Below are 21449 nucleotides of genomic sequence, written 5' to 3'. Positions count from 1 at the left end.
AAAAAGTGAGAGAGAGAGATATCCAAGACAAAAGAAATGTCATTGGCCAAAGTCAGAGATGGAGTATTTAGCTTTGGAAAGGTTGTGCTGACAGTAGAAAGGAAGACAGTTCCAGAGTGTTCCACAAATCATGATAAAGGGCAAGGCTGCTTTGAGGATGGGGGGGGGGGGGGGGGTCGCTGTGGTGCATAGAACGCTTTTCTGTACCTCTCTTCGTTTTAACTTTCTGAGCGTGTTTTTAATCGAAACATATCAATCATATCTATGTTTTTGGAATCAGGAACCGACAAGGAATAAGATGAAATTGTTTCTAAATCGATTTCGAAAATTTAATTTTGATCATAATTTGTATATCTTTATTTTTCAGAGCTTGTTTTTAATCCGAATATAACATATTTATATGTTTTTGGAATCAGAAAAGGATGAAGAATAGGATGAACGTAAATTTGGATCGTTTTATAAAAAATTTATTTTATTTACAATTTTCAGATTTTTAATGACCAAAGTCATTAATTATGTTTTAAGCCTCCATGCTGAAATGCAATACCGAAGTCCGGCCTTTGTCGAAGATTGCTTCGCCAAAATGTCAATTAATTTGATTGAAAAATGAGGGTGTGACAGTGCCGCCTCAACTTTTACAAAAAGCCGGATATGACGTCATCAAAGACATTTATCGAAAAAAAGAAAAAAAACATCCGGGGATATCATTCCCAGGAACTATCATGTGAAATTTCATAAAGATCGGTCCAGTAGTTTAGTCTGAATCGCTCTACACACACACACACACGCACACACACACACACATACACCACGACCCTCGTCTCGATTCCCCCTCTATGTTAAAACATTTAGTCAAAACTTGACTAAATGTAAAGATCAAAACAGTCTTTTCTCTCATTATGGCCACACACATCTGATTGTTCTCATTGAAGCAAACTCTCATCCTTTTACTGTCCAGAAAAGCCTGGAGTATAAACTAGACATTTTTATGGCTTGTAAACATTAACCTTAGATCCTAGAATACACGAAGGCTCAAAACACTGCTCCCACACAAGAGCCACAAATACCTTGATTGTTCCCATTTCAGTGGCTTTTTGTTCTCTTTTTGTTCTTTTTTTTTTAACAGGCTAGCTGTAAGTGGTAACTAAGTGTGGGACGTAAGATGTTGATGGTTACAACGGTGTAAATGTCAGGTGGTTCTGTTTGTTTGCCGTACCTTGACTGGCATTGATTGCTGATTGTTTGCACACTACTTGCTCCAAAGTGCATGCACAAGTGTTTTCTCCAACCTGTGTTTCTCCGTGTGTGTGTGTGTGTGTGTGTGTGTGTGTGTGTGTGTGTGTGTGTGTGTGTGTGTTGCTCTAAAGTGCATGCACAAGTGTTTTCTCCTACCTGTGTTTCTCCGTGTGTGTGTGTGTGTGTGTGTGTGTGTGTGTGTGTGTGTGTGTGTGTGTGTGTGTGTGTGTGTGTGTTGCTCCAAAGTGCATGCACAAGTGTGTTCTCCTACCTGTGTTTCTCCGTGTGTGTGTGTGTGTGTGTGTGTGTGTGTGTGTGTGTGTGTGTGTGTGTGTGTGTGTGTGTGTGTTGCTCCAAAGTGCATACACAAGTGTTTTCTCCTACCTGCCCCACTCTCACTTGTGACGTTATGACCTTTCTCTCGTCTCTCAAAGTCGATGAATACGGCTTTTGTTTTGTTGAAGTGGAAAGACAAAGACATGGTGTGGTTTATATTGGTGACGTCAATACTTAAAGTACCTTAAAGTAACGGTCTGGCCTTGTCTTCTCTTTTTTTCTTCTTCTGCGTTCGATATTCATGGCCGGTCTTCTCTTTGTTCTTCTTCTGCGTTCGATATTCATGGCCTGTCTTCTCTTTCTTCATCTTCTGCGTTCGATATTCATGGCCTGTCTTCTCTTTCTTCATCTTCTGCGTTCGATATTCATGGCCTGTCTTCTCTTTCTTCATCTTCTGCGTTCGATATTCATGGCCTGTCTTCTCTTTCTTCATCTTCTGCGTTCGATATTCATGGCCTGTCTTCTCTTTGTTCTTCTTCTGCGTTCGATATTCATGGCCGGTCTTGACTCTTATCTTTGTTCTTCTTCTGCGTTCGATATTCATGGCCTTGTCTTCTCTTTCTTCTTCTTCTGCGTTCGATATTCATGGCCTTGTCTTCTCTTTCTTCTTCTTCTGCGTTCGATATTCATGGCCGGTCTTCTCTTTCTTCTTCTGCTAAGTTCGATATTCATGGCCTGTCTTATCTTTCCTTTGTCCACCCTCATACTTTCTGTTGTGACACGCACAGCTCAAGCTTCATAGAAGCTTTTTCCAATGATTATAATGAAAAATAAGTCTGGAAGTTTTAGGGATTGAAGCAAATTGACAAAAAGAAAAATTGAAGTAAATTTTGATTTACAAGTACATGTAAGACACACATGATCGATCACGTGTCAACCTCGACATAATGTACTGTCTGATTTTGCTGATCATGAGGGAAATATGCGTGCAGACATATTTTTATTCATCCAAAATTGTGTGTGTGTGTGTGTGTGTTTCTTCTCATGTAGTTTCTCAGAAAATGGTTAGCAGGCCATTTTATCAATTGCTGAAAGCAAACAAACACGATGGCTTTTTCACAAAAGAAACAGAATAACGCTGAATCTTTCTTGGCATAAGGGATGCATTATGTTGAGGACAATTCTTTCAACAACAAAAGTAGCTGCAAATGACTGTTTAACATGTTCTCTTGATTCTGTTAGAGGGGTTGGCAGGTCTTTGAGTTCAGTCACTGAATGTAAAAAGCACAGTCCTTCTTGTTCAAACACTTCTGCCCACTATATTTCAGATATATATATGTGACCCTCCACCACGGAATGAGTCGCATGTCACCTTTGCATGATTTTCATATTTTTACATTTTCCTAAAGAGTTTTTTATGCTCTATCCAGTGGTGAAAACCGTTTTAGAAAAGAGCGAAAACTGTTTGAGTTATAAGCCTGTGACTAAGGTGACCCTCACACTGTTACTGCAGACACTCCCCGGACTTATATAAAGCCTAGCTCAGAACCGCGCGAGGTGACATGCGACTCATTTCGTGGTGGAGGGTCACATATTGTTCCCAGGCTTTTACCAAGAATAAGATGATCCCTCCACTTGGACACATACAGACGGGCGCAGTGGCGTGGTGGTCAGACGGGCGCAGTGGCGTGGTGGTCAGACGGGCGCAGTGGCGTGGTGGTCAGACGTCGGCCTCCTAATCGGGAGGTCGTGAGTTTGAATCCCGGTCGCTGCCGCCTGGTGGGTTAAGAGTGGAGATTTTCCTGATCTCCCGGGTCAACTTATGTGCAGACCTGCTTAGTGACTTAACCCCCTTCGTGTGTACACGCAAGCACAAGACCAAGTGCGGACGGAATTAAGATCCTGTAATCCATGTCAGAGTTCGGTGGGTTATGGAAACACGAAAATACCCAGCATGCCTACTCAACGAAAGCGGAGTGAAGCTGACTATGCTCTCAGAGTATAGTGTGGGGAACCCAAATGGGCAAACGACTGAGCTCACACGTAACCAGACAATTCTGGAACGCTGAAGAAGAAGAAGGACACATACCAAAAATCAACAGCCTTGCCATGGCTGCGTTCTGTGCACAGTGGGACGTTAGAATGTTTGGATGAATTAATTGGGTAAAGGCCTCTGGTGTACTTGTGTGCAGAAGCAAGCCTTTATCATCAACAAATGACTGTAAACGTATTTACTGCCATTGCTTAATGTTTTCCTTTATTTCTGTGTGTTTGCAGGCAGAGAATCTACTTCTGGATGCCAACATGAATATCAAAATCGCTGACTTTGGCTTCGGCAATTTCTTCAAGGAAGGGGAGCAACTGGCCACGTGGTGTGGTAGTCCCCCTTACGCCGCCCCCGAAGTCTTCGAGGGCAAAAAATACACCGGACCCCAGGTTGATATATGGGTGAGTTATATAATTATATCTGATATACGGATGAGTTATATGTCTATGTATGAAGTGAACATTGGACTTATCTTCCTTGAGACATGCAACATCAGAATCAGACAAACATTCTTAAGGTGGCTAGCTGAAACTTCAAAGGATGTGCATGTGTTCAATCCTAAAATAAATCCTTAAAACTCCTAAAATGCAGTCAAAGCTGCCGTGGCGACCATGCATGCACCCCTTGACACTTAGGACCTCCTGCCCGTTACGATGTAGCATCCTAATATCTGTGGTTGTGTGCATGATTGTGTGCTAAGTAGGAAGGCCAGGGAATTATCTTCTTTCTTGGATCATGTAACAAGACTCAGAGATCCAATTATCTCCTTATCTGTAAGAACATATCCTGCAAAGGGATCAATTTGAAGCAACAGGGCTTATTAACACAAGTCTTCCCTGACTCTAGCATTGTCTTGCTTTTTTAAGGGTCATATTCTTGATAGTTTCCTTTTGTGAGAGAGGACCTCCCCTCCCCCCCCCCCCCCAATCTTATTCAGACCTTCATCTATTACATTGTAGAAATGTTTTATTCACAAATTGACAAAACGAATGGGACATGAATCTAACTCAAGACAGTTTTAAAGCTAAGACTGTGGGTCAAAGGTGTCTTGCCAGTTAAACATCAAGGCCTGTTGATCGTTATTATGGAAGAGGATTGTACTAAGTAGCAATAAAGGCATAGAAAGTACATAACTCCTTCTCTGTATCACAATTATTAAGCTAGAGCTTATATGCAAACGATGTCATAAGAAGATCAAAGCGATCTCTTGTACATAAGCAGTCGCTATCCGTTTTCAGCTTGGCCGGGTAATATTTGTAGGCAGCAAAGATAGTGATAAGGCCTAAAAAAAAAATAGGTGTGGTTACGGTAACCCGACCTACCCTATTTTTAGGGGCCAACCCTGTAACTTTTTATTACATTTGTCAACAAACAAAAAAAACACAAAAAAACGAGTGCAGAAAACGCAAATGAAAGCGAAAGCGCTTGAGTCGCACACTTATTTCCCTGTCAAGTAAGTTTAATTTGTACACATTAGAAAAAAAAGTGTAAAAAAAAAAAGAAGTGATTGCCTACCTTCCTACCCTATTTTTGTGGGCTATGTTACCTTAACCACACCTTTTTTGGGGGGGGGCCTAATGAGACGGTTGCAACTTATGTACTCACTGTGAAAGATGACCTCAGCAAGTGTCTGATCAAAAGAGCAGCTTTTTGCTTGAAGCATCAATTTGCAGCATGCACCACTTGTTGGACGAAAGGTGATTTAATGATGTAGAAACAACACAGAGCAGCCTGCTTTTGCTGCCAAGTCTCTCATCGTGATTTGACTCAGGTTTTCTTCTTTCTTCAACATGTTTTTCATCTTATCTGTGGTTAATGTTGGGCTATATGGAATCAAACGACTCTCGCTGTCAGTCTGTCTGTTTGTCTTTCTGTCTGTCTGTCTGTTTGTCTGTCTGTCTGTCTGTCTCTCTTTCTCCCTTTCTCTGTCTGTCTCTCTCTGTCTCTCTCTCTCACTCTCTCTCTCTCTCTCTCTCTCTCTCTCTCTCTCTCTCTCTCTCTCTCTAACCGGCACGGTTGGCCTAGTGGTAAGGCGTCCGCTCCGTGATCGGGAGGTCGTGGGTTCGAACCCCGCGGCCGGGTCATACCTAAGGCTTGAAAATTGGCAATCTAGTGGCTGCCCTGCCTGGCGTCTGGCATTATGGGGTTAGTGCTAGGACTGGTTGGTCCGGTGTCAGAATAATGTGACTGGGTGAGACATGAAGCCTGTGCTGTGACTTCTGTCTTGTGTGTGGCGCACGTTATGTGTCAAAGCAGCACCGCCCTGATATGGCCCTTCGTGGTCGGCTGGGCGTTAAGCAAACAAACAAACAAACTCTCTCTCTCTCTCACTCACACACCCACACACGCACGCACACATGCAGGCATATAGCTCAGTAGCTCAGTTGGTAGAGCACTGGACTTGTGATCGAAAGGTCGCAGGTTCGAATTCGGGCCGGGACGGACACGGGTCAACTTTATGTGCAGACCCAGAGACGGAAGCCATGTCCCACCCCCGTGTCATCACAATGGCACGTAAAAGACCTTGGTCATTCTGCCATAAGTGCAGGTGGCTTAATACACCTAAACACGCAGACACCTGGGTAGCGCGACTCCGTTGCTGCTAGCTTTCCACTGGGAGGAAGCGACCCGAATTTCCCAGCGATGGGACAATAAAGGAATGAAAATGAAAATGAAAAATGAAATATTGAAGTTTGTCTGTTTAATTACACAGACGCATGTGGCGTTCTACTGACCATGAATCATGCAAGCTGTGTCCCCAGGATGTCAAAGAAAAGTAACTCTCCTTGTAAAGTCTGCAAAATTGAGTTTGGTCAGTTTTTTTTCTTTTGAGAGGACAAAGAAAGTTCTTGAAAAAAATGATTGCTGAGGAAATTAGCAAACTTGAAATTTTCTTTCTTTCTTGGCCTTATGTGTGGTGTACTGTTTCAGAGTCTGGGTGTGGTGCTGTATGTGCTGGTGTGCGGTGCTCTCCCCTTTGACGGCCCAACCTTGCAAGAACTGCGGGACCGCGTGGTGTCCGGCCGCTTCAGGATTCCTTACTTCATGTCCACTGGTCAGTCCTAGCCTACTGTTCATCAACCACTGTCACTCAGTCCTAGCCTACTGTTCATCAACCACTGTCACTCAGTCCTAGCCTACTGTTCATCAATCACTGTCACTCAGTCCTAGCCTACTGTTCATCAATCACTGTCACTCAGTCCTAGCCTACTGTTCATCAACCACTGTCACTCAGTCCTAGCCTACTGTTCATCAACCACTGTCACTCAGTCCTAGCCTACTGTTCATCAACCACTGTCACTCAGTCCTAGCCTACTGTTCATCAACCACTGTCACTCAGTCCTAGCCTACTGTTCATCAATCACTGTCACTCAGTCATTGAAGAGTTTTAACGTTGTTGCTAGATTTTTACATTTGTAATAGTTGATATCTGTTATTGAAAAGTCGTAGGGTTCTTATGGTACGTAAAGTGTGATTATTTTGAAGTCTGTGTCAATTTGTTTGGGTACTTTGTGTTACATGTATAAATTGAGAGCGGAGAATAAAGCATACAATGAATGGAAAGGAAGCAAAACAAAAATGTGTTGGACAAGCTTTAAGAGGTTTTTTTTTTTAAAGGTGAATTAAAGCAATCAGAAACAAGAGGCGAAGCCTTCAAGGCTCACGTAAGAAATCGACAAACAGTAACACAAACTCAATCACTCCGTCACACATACACACACACACACACACACACAGTAAGCATAGGTGAAACTGTGCAAGAAAGCGAGACACTGGATCTGCCAACTAGTCTCGGCCCGCTCACAATAACAATGACCGAGACTTTCAGTAATTCCTTTGCGTGACGTCTAACCCTCTTACGTCATAATGTGACGTCTTCAAATGTTAAAGTTTCTATCACACACGTCAAACACTTTTGACCGAGACGTAATCTTCTTATGCGAGCTTTATCCATAGACTCGGAAATGTTAAAGTTTCCATCACACACACACACACGCGCACAGACAGACAAAAGTTAGCACCGCATAGGCTACACTTACGTGAGCCAAAAACTACAAACATAACAAACAAGAAATAGGAAGGATGTACGTATTGTATTAATGAAAGGAAAGTCTTCCAGAGTTGTTGTTTTTTACAAAAGAATTGTGTGGCACCCATTTGCCCCTTGTTGTTGGAGGTCGGGAGATGTTCTGTCAGCTCTCACCTTTCTTTGTAAGATCTCATCATTGAAAGCACTGTTTTTCCAAATTTTTTCCACAGCGATAATCTTTTGAGTCTGATGCAAAATGGTGTGCTAGAATCGTCCCGCCGTTAACCTTAATCTTCTTTCTGATTTCAGAGTGCGAGAGTTTGATACGACGTATGCTTGTGCTAGAGCCGTCCCGCCGTTACTCCATAGCGCGAATCAAAACACACGAGTGGATGCTGATGGAGGGAGGGGGTGTGAAGTCGTGTCCCCCCTCCCCCACCTTCGGCTACAAGGCCAAGGTCGGCCAGTACAACGAACAGATCTTGCGCATCATGCAGAGTCTGGGCATCGACCAGCAGAAAACCATGGAGGTAGGTTGGCATGTCGTTGTTAAAGAGGAACTCCCCTTTTGAAATTTCAAATCTCAATCTGAGAAAATCGAAGGTCTTATAAAGGGGGGAATTCTTAAAATGGGGGTAAATGTTCAGAGATTAGGCACACACAAAAAATAGTCTGTTTACGGTAACATAGGCCAAAAAAATATGGTCGGTAGGTCGGGATTTTTTTTTTTCTCTCCCAAAAAACATATTTTTGAGTTATTTTGCCAAAAAACAGACTTTTTTTTGTTTTTAATATTTCTTATTTTTATTTTTTTTAATTTTTTTTTCCAAATGCCAAAAAAAAGTCTAGGGTTGCGCGAAAAAATAGGGTCAGTCGGGATACTGTAAACAGACTATTTTTTGTGTGTGTGGCCTAATGAACAGAAAATCTGAGAAAACAGGGTCTTATAAGGGAGGGAGTCTTCAATTTGGGGGGGGGGGGGGGTGAAAAGGGGGGGGGGGGGGGGGTTCGACTGTATTGGTGATGGAAAAGAGTATGAGGACCAAGTAAGTAAACTTCTTTCTCTTTTCTCTTTCATAGTCCAGAATGGCCTGAGAGTAAAAAGATACAAGTAAAATGTAGTGTGCAACCCCCCTTTTAAGACCTCCAAAATAGGAGAAATGATTTTACTGTAGCCTTGCCACCTCATATTTAGACAGCTGGCAGAACAATGACTGTGTCAAATGTCCTATTTTGGTCAAAATTGAAAATAACGTACAATGTGTTTAGTTTGTGTAAAATGGGTGTTGTGTTGCAGGCATTGCATAATGACGCGTACGACCACTACACTGCCATATACTACCTGTTACTGGACCGACTGCGACAACACAGGAGTAGCTTCCCCTCGGACACACGCATTGACGCACGGCGACGTCGACCATCCACCATCGCTGAGCAAGCCATGCTACACATGTTGCCCTCACAGGTACGTTGCTACTGCTGCCGTTGAACATTGTGAGTGTCACAATAATCGTGTGTGTAAATGTGTGTAGGTTGAGTATATGTAGTTTATAAAACTGAAATTGTGAGATCAGGTTTTGAAAGTGGAAAAAAGACAAAAAATAGACGTAGAGAATACTACATGACTTGTTGTATAATACCAGGTTTATACTAGTGAATGAGTGAATGTTAGTCTTTACTCATGACTGCAGCAGTGAAACTACAGAATCAGAAGAAAAAAAGAAAACCAGACAAGAAAATCAAATCCTGAAGCGCGCAAAATCTGAGCCTTGTGTGTATTCAGGTGCTGTTTGTCCAGAAGCGGCGTTGATTCTAAGAGGAGTATGTGTTTTCCAAGAAAGCTGCTTGTTTCTAACAGGGGGATATGATTCCAAGAGTGCTGCAAGTTTGTAAGAACAAAGTGTGTGTGCAGGTGATGGGGTTGCCGCGACCACAGCTGTCAGGGATGAAGACGGGGCGCATGAGTCGCACGCTCGACAACACCAGTCCCCCCACTACCCAGGGCCCCTCCCTCCCCCACTACTCCATGCTGGGAGGGGCCGAGCCCGAGATGACCCCCCCGCCTCCCAACGTCCTGCACTGCATGTCCGACATGCTGCCGCGTGCCCCCGCCCCCTCCCCCGCACCCATCAACGTCATCACCACGTCCATCGACGAAGGCGTGGAAGCGGACATCATGGACCGAGAGGCGGAGATGTCGGACATGGCCGCCCACTCCAGTCGCTTCGCCGCGCTCCAGCGAGACCCGTACGGCCTTGGCCTGTTACCGCAGTACGGCTACGGCTACCTTGACAACAGCGGTCAGTACCAGGGGGGCATGGCTCACCGGCAGAGTCTGTCCAGCGCCAACAGCAGCACCTCCCTCAACACTATTGGACTCAACTCCACCCTCTCCCCCTTCACCAGCTTCGACTCGTCCCTAGAGGTGGACGTGGCGTCTGGAGGGAGCGGGGGTCGCTCGGAGACGTTGACATCCTCCGCCGGGATGTTCTCAGCCCTCCAGAGCTCCCTGCCCCCCATGTCCTCTGTTGCCTCCGGCAACCAGTCGGCGTACTTACAGGTGAGAGTTTGTCAAGGTTGTCTGTTGACTTTGGTGTTGGTCACTGTCTTCTTCTCGTTTGCTCCTTCTATAGACATCAACTCCTGTGCCACACAGGAATGCCGCCGTCTTTTTTAGGGACACCAGGTCGCCAAACAGCTTCTCCCGAAGGGGGGTCTCATCCGGCCAAGACCGGCACGGTTGGCCTAGTGGTAAGGCATCCGCCCCGTGATCGGGAGGTCGTGGGTTCGAACCCCGGCCGGGTCATACCTAAGACTTTAAAATTGGCAATCTAGTGGCTGCTCCGCCTGGCGTCTGGCATTATGGGGTTAGTGCTAGGACTGGTTGGTCCGGTGTCAGAATAATGTGACTGGGTGAGACACGAAGCCTGTGCTGCGACTTCTGTCTTGTGTGTGGCGCACGTTATATATCAAAGCAGCACCGCCCTGATATGGCCCTTCGTGGTCGGCTGGGCCTTAAGCAAACAAACAAACAAAAAATCCGGCCAAGCTGTGTTACTTGATTTGTGAGTTTAAGTTTCTTAATCAAATGAGGCTGTTTTACGATTTAAGTAAGAGAAGAACTCTGTGATTGTAGAGTTCATGATGTATTTTGTTGATACAAATTCACAGTTTGAAGGTGGTAGCCTGCTTGAATATGAATATAATATGCAACAACATTCAAAAGAAATTGATTTGTAGAACATAGTGATCAGCGATATATGATACCTGTGTTGTGTCAACAAAAGAAACAAAACAAAAACTCCAGCCAAACCCAGATGAAATGAGTGCTCTTACTGCTACCTACCTTTTAAAGTTAGGTAGAGCATAGGTTTGATTGAACCGTGTTCGACGGGCGCTGTGGCGGGGTGGTAAGACGTCGGCCTCTTAATCGGAAGGTCGAGGGTTCGAATCCCGGCCGCTGTCGCCTGGTGGGTTAAGTGTGGAGATTTTTCCGATCTCCCAGGTCAACTTATGTGCAGATCTGCTAGTGGCTTATCCCCCTTCGTGTGTACACGCAAGCACAAGACCAAGTGCGCACGGAAAAGATCCTGTAATCCATGTCAGAGTTCGGTGGGTTATAGAAACACGAAAATACCCAGCATGCTTCCTCCGAAAGCGGCGTATGGCTGCCTAAATGGCGGGGTAAAAACGGTCATACACGTAAAATTCCACTCGTGCAAAAACACGAGTGTACGTGGGAGTCTAAGCCCATGAACGAAGAAGAAGAAGAATTGAACCGTGTTGAAGATAATAAAATCCACCAGAAGGGTGTGTCGATATCCCCTCCACAAGAGCACAACCATTTTCTGCTTGTGTACACACAGTGGAACCCCCCTTTTAAGACCTCCAAATATCTGACAAAATCTGGTCTTAAAATGGAGGGAGTCTGAAAATGGAGGGAGTCTTAAAATGGAGGGAGTCTTAAAATGGGGGAGTCTTAAAATCTTAAAATGGAGGGAGTCTTAAAATGGAGGGAGTCTTAAAATGGAGAAAATGGAGGGGTCTTAAAATGGAGGGGTCTTAAAATGGAGGGGCCATTTAAATGGAGGGAGTCTTAAAATGGAGGGAGTCTTAAAATGGAGGGAGTCTTAAAATGGAGGGAGTCTTAAAATGGGGGAGTCTTAAAATCTTAAAATGGAGGGAGTCTTAAAATGGGGGTACATTTACAGAGGTTATGGACAGAAAGTCTAAGAAAACAGGGTCTTAAAAGGGAGGAAGTACCCCCCGCGGGTTAGGGGGAAGAATTTACCCGATCCTCCCCAGCATGTCGTAAGAGGCGACTGTTTCTCCTTTTACCCTTGTTAAGTGTTTCTTGTATAGAATATAGTCAATGTTTGTAAAGATTTTAGTCAAGCAGTATGTAAGAAATGTTAAGTCCTTTGTACTGGAAACTTGCATTCTCCCAGTAAGGTCATATATTGTACTACGTTGCAAGCCCCTGGAGCAATTTTTTGATTAGTGCTTTTGTGAACAAGAAACAATTAACAAGTGGCTCTATCCCATCTTCCCCCCTTTCCCCGTCGCGATATAACCTTCGTGGTTGAAAACGACGTTAAACACCAAATAAAGAAAAGGGAGGAAGTCTTCAATTTGGGGGCCTTAAAGGGGGGTTCCTCTATACTACGTTTGAAATTATTGTTCTTACAGTTACACTCCACCCTTGTGTCTACAGGTGAAGCCGCAGGGCATGTCCATGTCGACCCACATCACACCGAGCAGGTCTCCCCCCACCTCCATCCCCTCCCTCACCCACTGCCCCACCGTGCCCGCCAGGTTGGGACAGGACACCGCCTGCCTCGCTGGAGATCACGCCGGCCCCGAGGAAATGATCCAAGATCGCGGCCAGACCAGGTCGCCCGTCAACTTCCGCGAAGGTCGTCGGGCGTCTGACGGCCTGGTGGCTCAGGGGATCATTGCGTTCCGGCAGCGGCTGCGAGAGTGCATGCGAGCGCGGGGGATGGTGGAGCTAAGACAGGAGCACCACCAGCTGCAGACGCTCTACCCCTCGTTCCACGACACGCACAGCCTCAGCAGTCCCCCCGACGAGGAGTGTGAAGAGGCCTCTGCTCCCCAATCAGCCTCCACCACCCCTCCCTCCTACCATGACTTCTCCCGCCCCCAGCAACCCCTCCACCCGCACCGCAAGCTGTCAGCCCCCCATCACTGTACCCGGCAGTGGTCGCTGGACGAGCCAGGGTCAGGCGGGTCAGGCACGCCCACGGCAGCGGCTGCGGGTCGGCATCGACCACTGATGAAGCGGATGTCGCTGCCCTCGGAGTCGTTTGACATCCAGCCGCACCGTCTGCTGGCCCTGAAGCAGTCCCTGCACATTGAGCAGCAGCTGGACCTGGTCGGGAACAACTCTGCCAGCAGCTCCCAGGAGAGCCTGATGCCCCTGCCTCCCACCCAGCAGCCCCAGCCCCCCCAGGCCCCGCCCCTGCCCTGCACGGTGGCCTCGCCCCACTACCAGTACAGCGGGGGCAGCAAGTCCCTGCAGCAGCAGCTCCTGGCGCACCGCCTGCAGCACAAACGTCAGGTGTTCCAGAAACACTCCCTCCCCACCCACCAGGCCGCCCCCCACCCTCACCCCCACCCGCCTCACGTCCCCCCCCACAACAACAACAATCTCCCCCTCCCCCAGCAGCTCAGCTGTCAGCTTCAGCAGCTTCAGATCGACCCCAACAACCTGCCGCGCATAGACTTTGGCCCCGGTTACCACGTCCCGCACACTGCCGCCTCTCAGCCTCTCGTCTACTCTCCCGCCGCTTCAACCGACGGTCAGATGGGGGTGAGATGCAGCCAGTCTCAAAGCTACTCCACCGGCACCCCCCATCGAAGCAGTGCAGACTACTCTACCCCCCATCGAAGCAGTGCAGACTACTCTACCCCCCATCGAAGCAGTGCAGATTACTCTACCCCCCATCAAAGTAGTTCAGACTACTCCGTCCCCCACCGAAGCAGTGCCGACTACTCAGGCCTACAACTATTGCCAGCCTACTCATTTCCCAGGCCGAGCGCCAGTCACGCCGACACTTTCCTGGAGCAGATGGGGATGGGCGGCAACGTCAGGGAGAGCCAAGGCAACAACGACGTGGCTCTCAACCTCAGCAAGAGACAGGGGGAGGAGGAGGGAGGGGAGAGGAAGGAGGAGGAGGCGGAGGGTGCCAAGGAGCCCCCTTCCACCCCCACCCACCAGTGGCAGAGACGCACGGGAGTGTTCATGGCTGTGCATCCCTTTCAGGACAGCAACGCGTTCAACCTGACGGCCGCTCACACTGCCCCTTCTCCCTACAGCCAGTCGCCTGGCTCGGCCAGTCCAGGCTTCCCAGGCAGCCAGCCCGCTGGTTTCGTGCCATTGGATAACTGTGCCCCACATGACTTGTCGCCTAGAAACTCTTTGGTGGACTACTCGGGTCACACAGACCCTGCTCCCAGCTATTCTCTGCAGACAGACACTACAGGTTACCCCGTGCAGACAGACCCTACAGGTTACCCTGTGCAATCAGAACCCCACATAGGTTACCCTGAACCACAAAGCACTCACATAGGATACCCTGCACAATCAGACTCTCACATAGGATACCGCGGCCAGTCACACGAACACTACACTCCCGGCCAGACACACGAACACTACACTCCCGGCCAGACACACGAACACTACACTCCCGGCCAGACACACGAACACTACACTCCCCTCCAGACACACAACCACTCGGCTTTTTCCACTCCCACCGACTCCCACCGGTACTCCTTGAAAGACACGCTCATCAGTTTTCCCTCCCACACCGGCTTTCCCTCACAGATAAACACGCACACCGACTTCCTATCCCAAGCAGACCCGTCTCCCAGTTTTGACCCCCAGACAGAACCCCACAACAGCTTTACAACCCTGAGCAGGCCTCAGGTCGAGCATAAAGCCATGTTCGCCCCCTCCCTTCTCAGCCTGGGGTCGTGTCACGACGAGAACTTCAAGAACTACCTGCACGCGCTTCAGTGCGGGCGGGAGGCGGTTCACCAGATGCAGGGTCTCACGTCAGGGATGGGGGCGGTGGACTTGATGGGGTTTGCATCTCAGCGTGCCGAGCCTAGTCTTGGCGGAAACTCGGGGATGCTGGGCCCGGCGGGCGACTCTCCGCAAAACTTACAGCTGGGACTGAGACTCGGTAAGCCTCGCGCTGCCGGGGAGTTTGTAATGACTCAGCAAAACGATGACTGCATGGATACCTCCTGACTTGGCTTTCATGCGTTGCCGGGGAGTTTGTGATGACTCAGCAAAACAAGGACTGCATGGATACCTCCTGACTTGGCTTTCATGCGTTGCCGGGGAGTTTGTGATGACTTTGCAAAACAATGACTACATGGATAGCTCCTGACTTGGCTTTCATGCGTTGCCGGATTTGAACAAAGGCACTCTGCGGCCATAGTGTGTTTTTAGTGTTGCCCACGAATGAGATCTTGCGAAATAGAGACGCTGTCTGAAGCGGTGATCACGGTTCTAGATAACTTTCTTTGATTCTGCAACCACCGAACATATGTTTAGTTTTGATGTGTTGTTGACTGGTGACAAATATCTTCTCCTCTCAGTGATAGTACATGTATGTGAATGTGTGGAACGCGTGTCTGACCAAGCTACTTCCCGCGTAGATCTTTACGGCGGATGCTTTGCTTGGTGGTGAGCGGGGATTGCTTGCTGTCCGTTGATTCTCACTGATGTGCAGGGTGTGTCCGTCTTCAAGGACATATTTTCATGTGATGAACATTTCTGTGAAAGGCACAAGATGACTCTGTCTTCAGCTTGCTGAGCGGTTGGCATGGCAACTTGAAATACACTGTTGTAGCTTCGGTTATCGCCCTCGGGCGCAGAATGTTTGCAGGCTTATGAAGTGACTTTCGCTCTCGGTTCAGTGATATAATACTGTTTTTTGTTTGTGAGTGGAAATCTGTGCTTTGAAAATGTGATATCTCTCAACTTCTCTAGCATGCATTGTGGTATGAAGCTGTGTCTGCAACTCACTTTGATTCTGAAGGTCTGTTCTGTTCTGTGTCACTTTCTTATGACCACCTGTACCCCCCCCCCCCCCCTCCCCTCCCACATGATGTTAAAACGGTTCAACGCTGTGTGAATTAAGCGACTACATGTTTTTCTTGATACCGGCACGGTGGCCTAGTGGTAAGGCGTCCGCCCCGTGATCGGGAGGTCGTGGGTTCGAACCCCGGCCGGGTCATACCTAAGACTTTAAAATTGGCAATCTAGTGGCTGCTCCGCCTGGCGTCTGGCATTATGGGGTTAGTGCTAGGACTGGTTGGTCCGGTGTCAGAATAATGTGACTGGGTGAGACATGAAGCCTGTGCTGCGACTTCTGTCTTGTGTGTGGCGCACGTTATATGTCAAAGCAGCACCGCCCTGATATGGCCCTTCGTGGTCGGCTGGGCGTTAAGCAAAACAAACAAACAAATGTTTTTCTTGATGAATGCAGAGTTTTCATGCCACAAATATTTTTGAGGTTGTATGCAAATGGAAATGTCACATGCCATGATTATTGGTAGTCAAGTCCCTTGGAAACGGCCTTTGACGGACTCACCCCATCTGTTCTTTTTTTGCATGGCCACATGGGGTAACAAAATTAATAAGTTATCTGACAACTCTTCAGCTTGAGAGGTTATACGATTTAATATGACTATGATTACCTTTTCATTGTACTGCGGAGTCTTTGTAGAGAGTTGAAAGCAGGGTTAACGCTTTGGTCAACAGTGATAGTTTAGATAAGTGTGGAGCTCCATATATTTATACATTACAAACATAATATCATTCTTCGGTGCTCTTTGCTGAAGCAAATGTAAGACTGTTTTTCATAATACAATATAGAAATATTTCTTTCCTTTGTCATTATCTGTTTCTGAACTTACATGGATTGATTTGTCATGACATGGCAGTTGTCCCATAATACAGTGCACATGAACTTTAAAGGCATATGTACGCGCTCCCGTGTTTACAAAGTGTAGTTTGCCCACAATCGATGTCAAACGCACCATAAGACCATATAATGACGATACGTCACCATGCGCGGACCATAATACATGCATTACAGCTTGTTCTAGCCTCTGAAAAAGTGAGGATGTCAACAAAGCCGCGGTGTTCTCTCCCTTGCATCAACGTTACATGTGTTGCCAAATCTATAAATAGGACGATCCAGATCAAAATGAAAATTCAAATATCTCAACATTTAAGGGGTCCTAGACCACAATATTTTGCAGGGAACTTAATTTAGTCTGTCTCCAGCTGTTGGTAAAGCAATTAGCGTGTATAGTCATCGAGTACATATGGCTTTAATGTTTCATTTGAATTTAACGAGATAATGTTTTTAGATTTATACAGCCAACTCAATTACCAATAAAAAAAAAATCCCTGCGCTTAGAACTGTACCCACGGAATACGCGCGATATAAGCCTCATTGAATCGATTGATTGATTGATTGATTGATTGATTGATTGATTGATTGATCAATTACCAATTGGATCATAAGTAACATTTTCTCAGGTTCAAATAGTACAAATATGAAATCAAATATACTGCATCATGGTTGTAGTTTTTAGTTTTGACTGTTGAGTCACATAATTGTTGACATTGACATAAATGTCAGTGTTGAATGTGATGAATTCTCTTTTAGAACTTCATGGGTGGGATTCTTCCGGTATATGCCGGAAATCCGGATTCGTAATGTTTGTGGTGACGTTTTTTTGGTTGTTAATTATACAAATCCTTCAGCGTCTGGGGGCCCCAAGACCCCCCCTTAAACCCCCCGCGGGTTAGGGGGAAGAATTTACCCGATGCTCCCCAGCATGTCGTAAGAGGCGACTAACGGATTCTGTTTCTCCTTTTACCCTTGTTAAGTGTTTCTTGTATAGAATATTGTCAATTTTTGTAAAGATTTTAGTCAAGCAGTATGTAAGAAATGTTAAGTCCTTTGTACTGGAAACTTGCATTCTCCCAGTAAGGTAATATATTGTACTACGTTGCAAGCCCCTGGAGCAAATTTTTGATTAGTGCTTTTGTGAACAAGAAACAATTGACAAGTGGCTCTATCCCATCTCCCCCCTTTCCCCGTCGCGATATAACCCTTCGTGGTTGAAAACGACGTTAAACACCAAATAAATAAAGAAAGAAAGTGCTTGTGAAGAACTAAAATGTGGCATTAATATCAAATCAAACAGTATATATATATATATATATATCACATACAAAACGGTTCTGCTGGTCGGACTATCTTTGTGAAACCTTAACGATCAATCCACTTTGTTTGATACAAGCTTTATAATCATCTATCATCAAGAGTAGTACCAAAGTTTAGAGTTGTAGCTTTTTCCCCTCTCACGAGCATTAACCTGAAATTATGTTGAGTGTATGAAACTGTCTGCATTTTAATACTCCCCCCACCCCACCCCCCCCCCCCCCCCCCCCCCCCACCCCCCCCCGACCCCCTCTTTTTTCTGTCTTTTGTCTTTGTTTTAACCAATTAACTTACGTTAACAAAAACTTTAAAAAGTTGGATTTGGGGTAGAGCCATTTTGAATCCACCCTCGGAAGACAACTTCTCTGCTTCAACTTTGAACAGAGGGGTACAGTTAGTGTTGTTTTTAATTGCATAACAGTACATGTAGTTACTTGTTGCATTATGCTCTATTGTTTGTGCGTGGGGCATCTCAGGGCGACGAATTGAGCGTACTTACAAAAAGGGTGAAAATATTGGAGCACATAGTTATGGCAAAAGACTCTTCGTCATAACAGGAGTTTGTCTAAAGAGAGTTTTGCTTAAGTGGAGTTACCGCAATACTTACCATTATTTGTACATGTATACTGGTGTGAAAGGGAAGTCTGTGTTGCAGGAATAGCATGTAGAGTAGTGAGTACGAAGGAGTTCTTCAAGAACAAAGTTCAGCTTGCATTGCAGAAATAAATATGTACGAGTGGCTGTAAGGCCAAAAAAATAATAGGTGTGGTTACGGTAACATAGCCAAAAAAAATAGGGTAGGAAGGTAGGCAATCACTTTTTTTTTTTTTTAAACTTTTTTTCTTCTAATGTGTACAAATTAAACCTACTTGACAGGGAAATAAGTGTGCGATTCGGGCGCTTTCGCTTTCATTGCGTTTTCTGCACTCGTTTACTTGTTTTTTGTGTGTATTTTTTTGACAAATGTAATAAAAAGTTATAGGGTCGGCCCCCAAAAATAGGGTAGGTCGGGTTACCGTAACCACACCTATTTTTTTTTTTTGGCCTAATGTAAGTGATTGTGGTGTCCCTGTGTCCTGGCATTGCAGGTACCGCCGTAGTACACCCATGTCTAGTGCGGCTTGCCGCTTTTCAAAGCACGTTTTAATTAGATTTACAAAAAATGTTTTTAATCTTTATTTTATTTCCTGTAGCTTCGGCCTCTTAAAGATCGACTATTGAATCGAGGGAGATTGTCTTGTTTCTCGGTTAGTTGCTGCTGTGTGGAAACCAGCGGACTTTTTTTACGTTTCATCTGGGGGAAAAAAACACACCCGCGGAAGGTCATCCATGAGCTGTGGAGAGACCAACGAAAGGTAATCTCCCGAAATAGCCCCATGTAAGTGACGTCACTTGCTGGATGATGAGTTAATTGGCAGTTTTAGATTTATTTTACCCGAAATAGCCCCATGTAAGTGACGTCACTTGCTGGATGATGAGTTAATTGGCAGTTTTAGATTTATTTGAATTAATTGGCAGTTTTAGATTTATTTTAATTAATTGATTTTAATTAATTAGTTTTCAGTAATTAGTTTTAATAGACTCGGTGTGAAGACGAACCTCACACAGAGCTGTTTGGGTATTGCCTGTGCATACCCCCCCCCCCCCCCCCTTCTCCATAACACCGTGTGTAGCAATGCAAGTTTATGTCTACGTCCTAACACACTGCACTTTGTGAGCTCGGTGACGTGTGGATATAGCTAGAACTGCAACAGGAATTTATTCTTAAAGTTGCAGTTTCTATTGCACTCAGTTGGCTGTGATTTTCTCCGGTGGAGGAATTGTTTTACTGCCTGAAACAATCAAGCTAGATTATAAGGCTGTGTATGTGTGTACAAGCGTGCGTGCGTGCCTATGTGTCTAAATACTTTAGAATGGCAAATGAAACGTGCGCGCGTTGATTTTAACGCTAGGTAATGTATACGAAGTTGACCATCAAAAAGCAGTCTTTTAGTTGACAGACATTGTCAATACTTTAAAGCGCGTTTGGTGCGCTTTGATCGCTAAAGCGGCAATATCATCATAATAGTACAAAGATACTTGTTTTCTCTGTGTGTGTGTGTGTGTGTGTGTGTGTTACAACTCATCTTCATAATCAGAGCACTGTCATCGTGTCACAGAAGCAGTAGGGTCAAGCTCATTCCCTGACTGACTTCACTAAGCTGTTATCAAAGCAAGTCACATAGCCAAAGATGTTTTGTCAGGTTTTACGTGGTTAGTCAGTGAAGATTTTCGTCTGTGAAATGTTTGCTACGAGTTCATGCTCATATTTGTGATTCTGTCAAGGCATATATATATCTGTGAAAATAATAAGAAAACGCAAATGTTGATTTGAGAAAAAAACACGAATCTCTTATGTCAATAATAGTTTACGTTTTGCTCCCTGTGTTTTCATGTTGGACTTACTTCATTGATATCAAACCGTGCAGAATAATATTGACACGTGTAAGGCCAAAAAAAATAAATAGTCTGTTTACGGTAACCCGACCGACCCTATTTTTTTTCGCGCGACCCTAGACTTTTTTTGGCATTTGGGGAAAAAAAAAAAAAAAAAAAGGGTTTTTTTTGCAAAATAACGTAAAAATGTGTTTTTTTGGGGGAAAAAAAAATTAAAAAAAATTTAAAAAAATCCCGACCTACCGACCCTATTTTTTTGGCCTATGTTACCGTAAACAGACCTTTTTTTTTTGGGCCTAATTGTACGCGTGCATTCTCGCGTTACCATTCTTCTTCGTGAAGTTCTCGTGAAGTTCTCCTTTAGTTGGACAACGTTTCCCTTCATTTCTTGTCTTCTTCAATTTCATCTTTATTTTCTTTTGTCTTTTTTGAGGAATATCAAACAATCTGAGCATTTTACCAATTGTTTAAAAAAAAGTCTGTTTTACAATATATACGAGGCACAACATAATAGTTGGTTGGTTGTAACTCCGGGCTGAGTGAGTTTCATGTGGTATATTTTCACATGTCTTTATGCTAATGCTGATAATGTCGGTGCATATTTACTAATTTAGTCTTGCATAATTATATATTCATCAGTCGTTAAACTAGTGTCTTCTCGCCTCCACACGCAGTCTTTCTAATCTGTCCGATGTTTCAAGAGTTTATGCGCACGGTTTCGTGCACATCAGCAGCCAGCATAGTTGTTCGTGCGAATAAGCATAGGCATCGTTCACGTGCTCTTTTCTATGGTACGCCAAAGCTGACTTTTTACCGGGTAAAATCTATCGGTAGATTACAAAATCTACCCGGTGGGTTTTACCCGGTAAAAAGTCAGTTTTGGGGTTCCATACTTTTCCCGCCCGGTGACAGCTCGCTAGCAGTACAGTCTGCTTCACCGCCGTCCCAATGAATATTCATGTTATTATCATAATGAATAATGACCGGCCTTCATTTTGATCAATGTGGAAGTTGGCATCAACATCTCCCGTTCTGATCTCGGTTCCTGTTGGTTGGATGATCGGCATCCTGAACTCAGGTCAAATGAGTTCCTTCCCTTCGGGTCCCATTTAGCGAGAGCGTGGACCGATAATTATCAGAATGCGATGATCGG

General features: G+C 45.3%; 1 protein-coding gene across 1 annotated transcript in view; it reads left to right on the top strand.

The window, feature by feature from the left end:
• The window catches only part of LOC138974784 (serine/threonine-protein kinase SIK2-like), a 45656-nt gene extending 27585 nt beyond the window's left edge, over positions 1-18071 (top strand). Inside the window, exons 4-9 of the mRNA XM_070347512.1 lie at positions 3705-3960; positions 6491-6614; positions 7899-8119; positions 8887-9054; positions 9502-10149; positions 12304-18071. Of these exons, the coding sequence (XP_070203613.1) occupies positions 3705-3960; positions 6491-6614; positions 7899-8119; positions 8887-9054; positions 9502-10149; positions 12304-14862 (3976 nt within the window). The 3' untranslated portion in view covers positions 14863-18071. The remainder of the gene's footprint in view (positions 1-3704; positions 3961-6490; positions 6615-7898; positions 8120-8886; positions 9055-9501; positions 10150-12303) is intronic.
• Positions 18072-21449: the final 3378 nt, after the last annotated feature.

Source organism: Littorina saxatilis, linkage group LG8, assembly GCF_037325665.1.
Source record: "Littorina saxatilis isolate snail1 linkage group LG8, US_GU_Lsax_2.0, whole genome shotgun sequence".
Lineage (NCBI taxonomy): Eukaryota > Metazoa > Mollusca > Gastropoda > Littorinimorpha > Littorinidae > Littorina > Littorina saxatilis.
The sequence above is the reverse complement of the archived record's forward strand: the minus strand, read 5'-3'. Positions and strand labels throughout refer to the sequence as shown.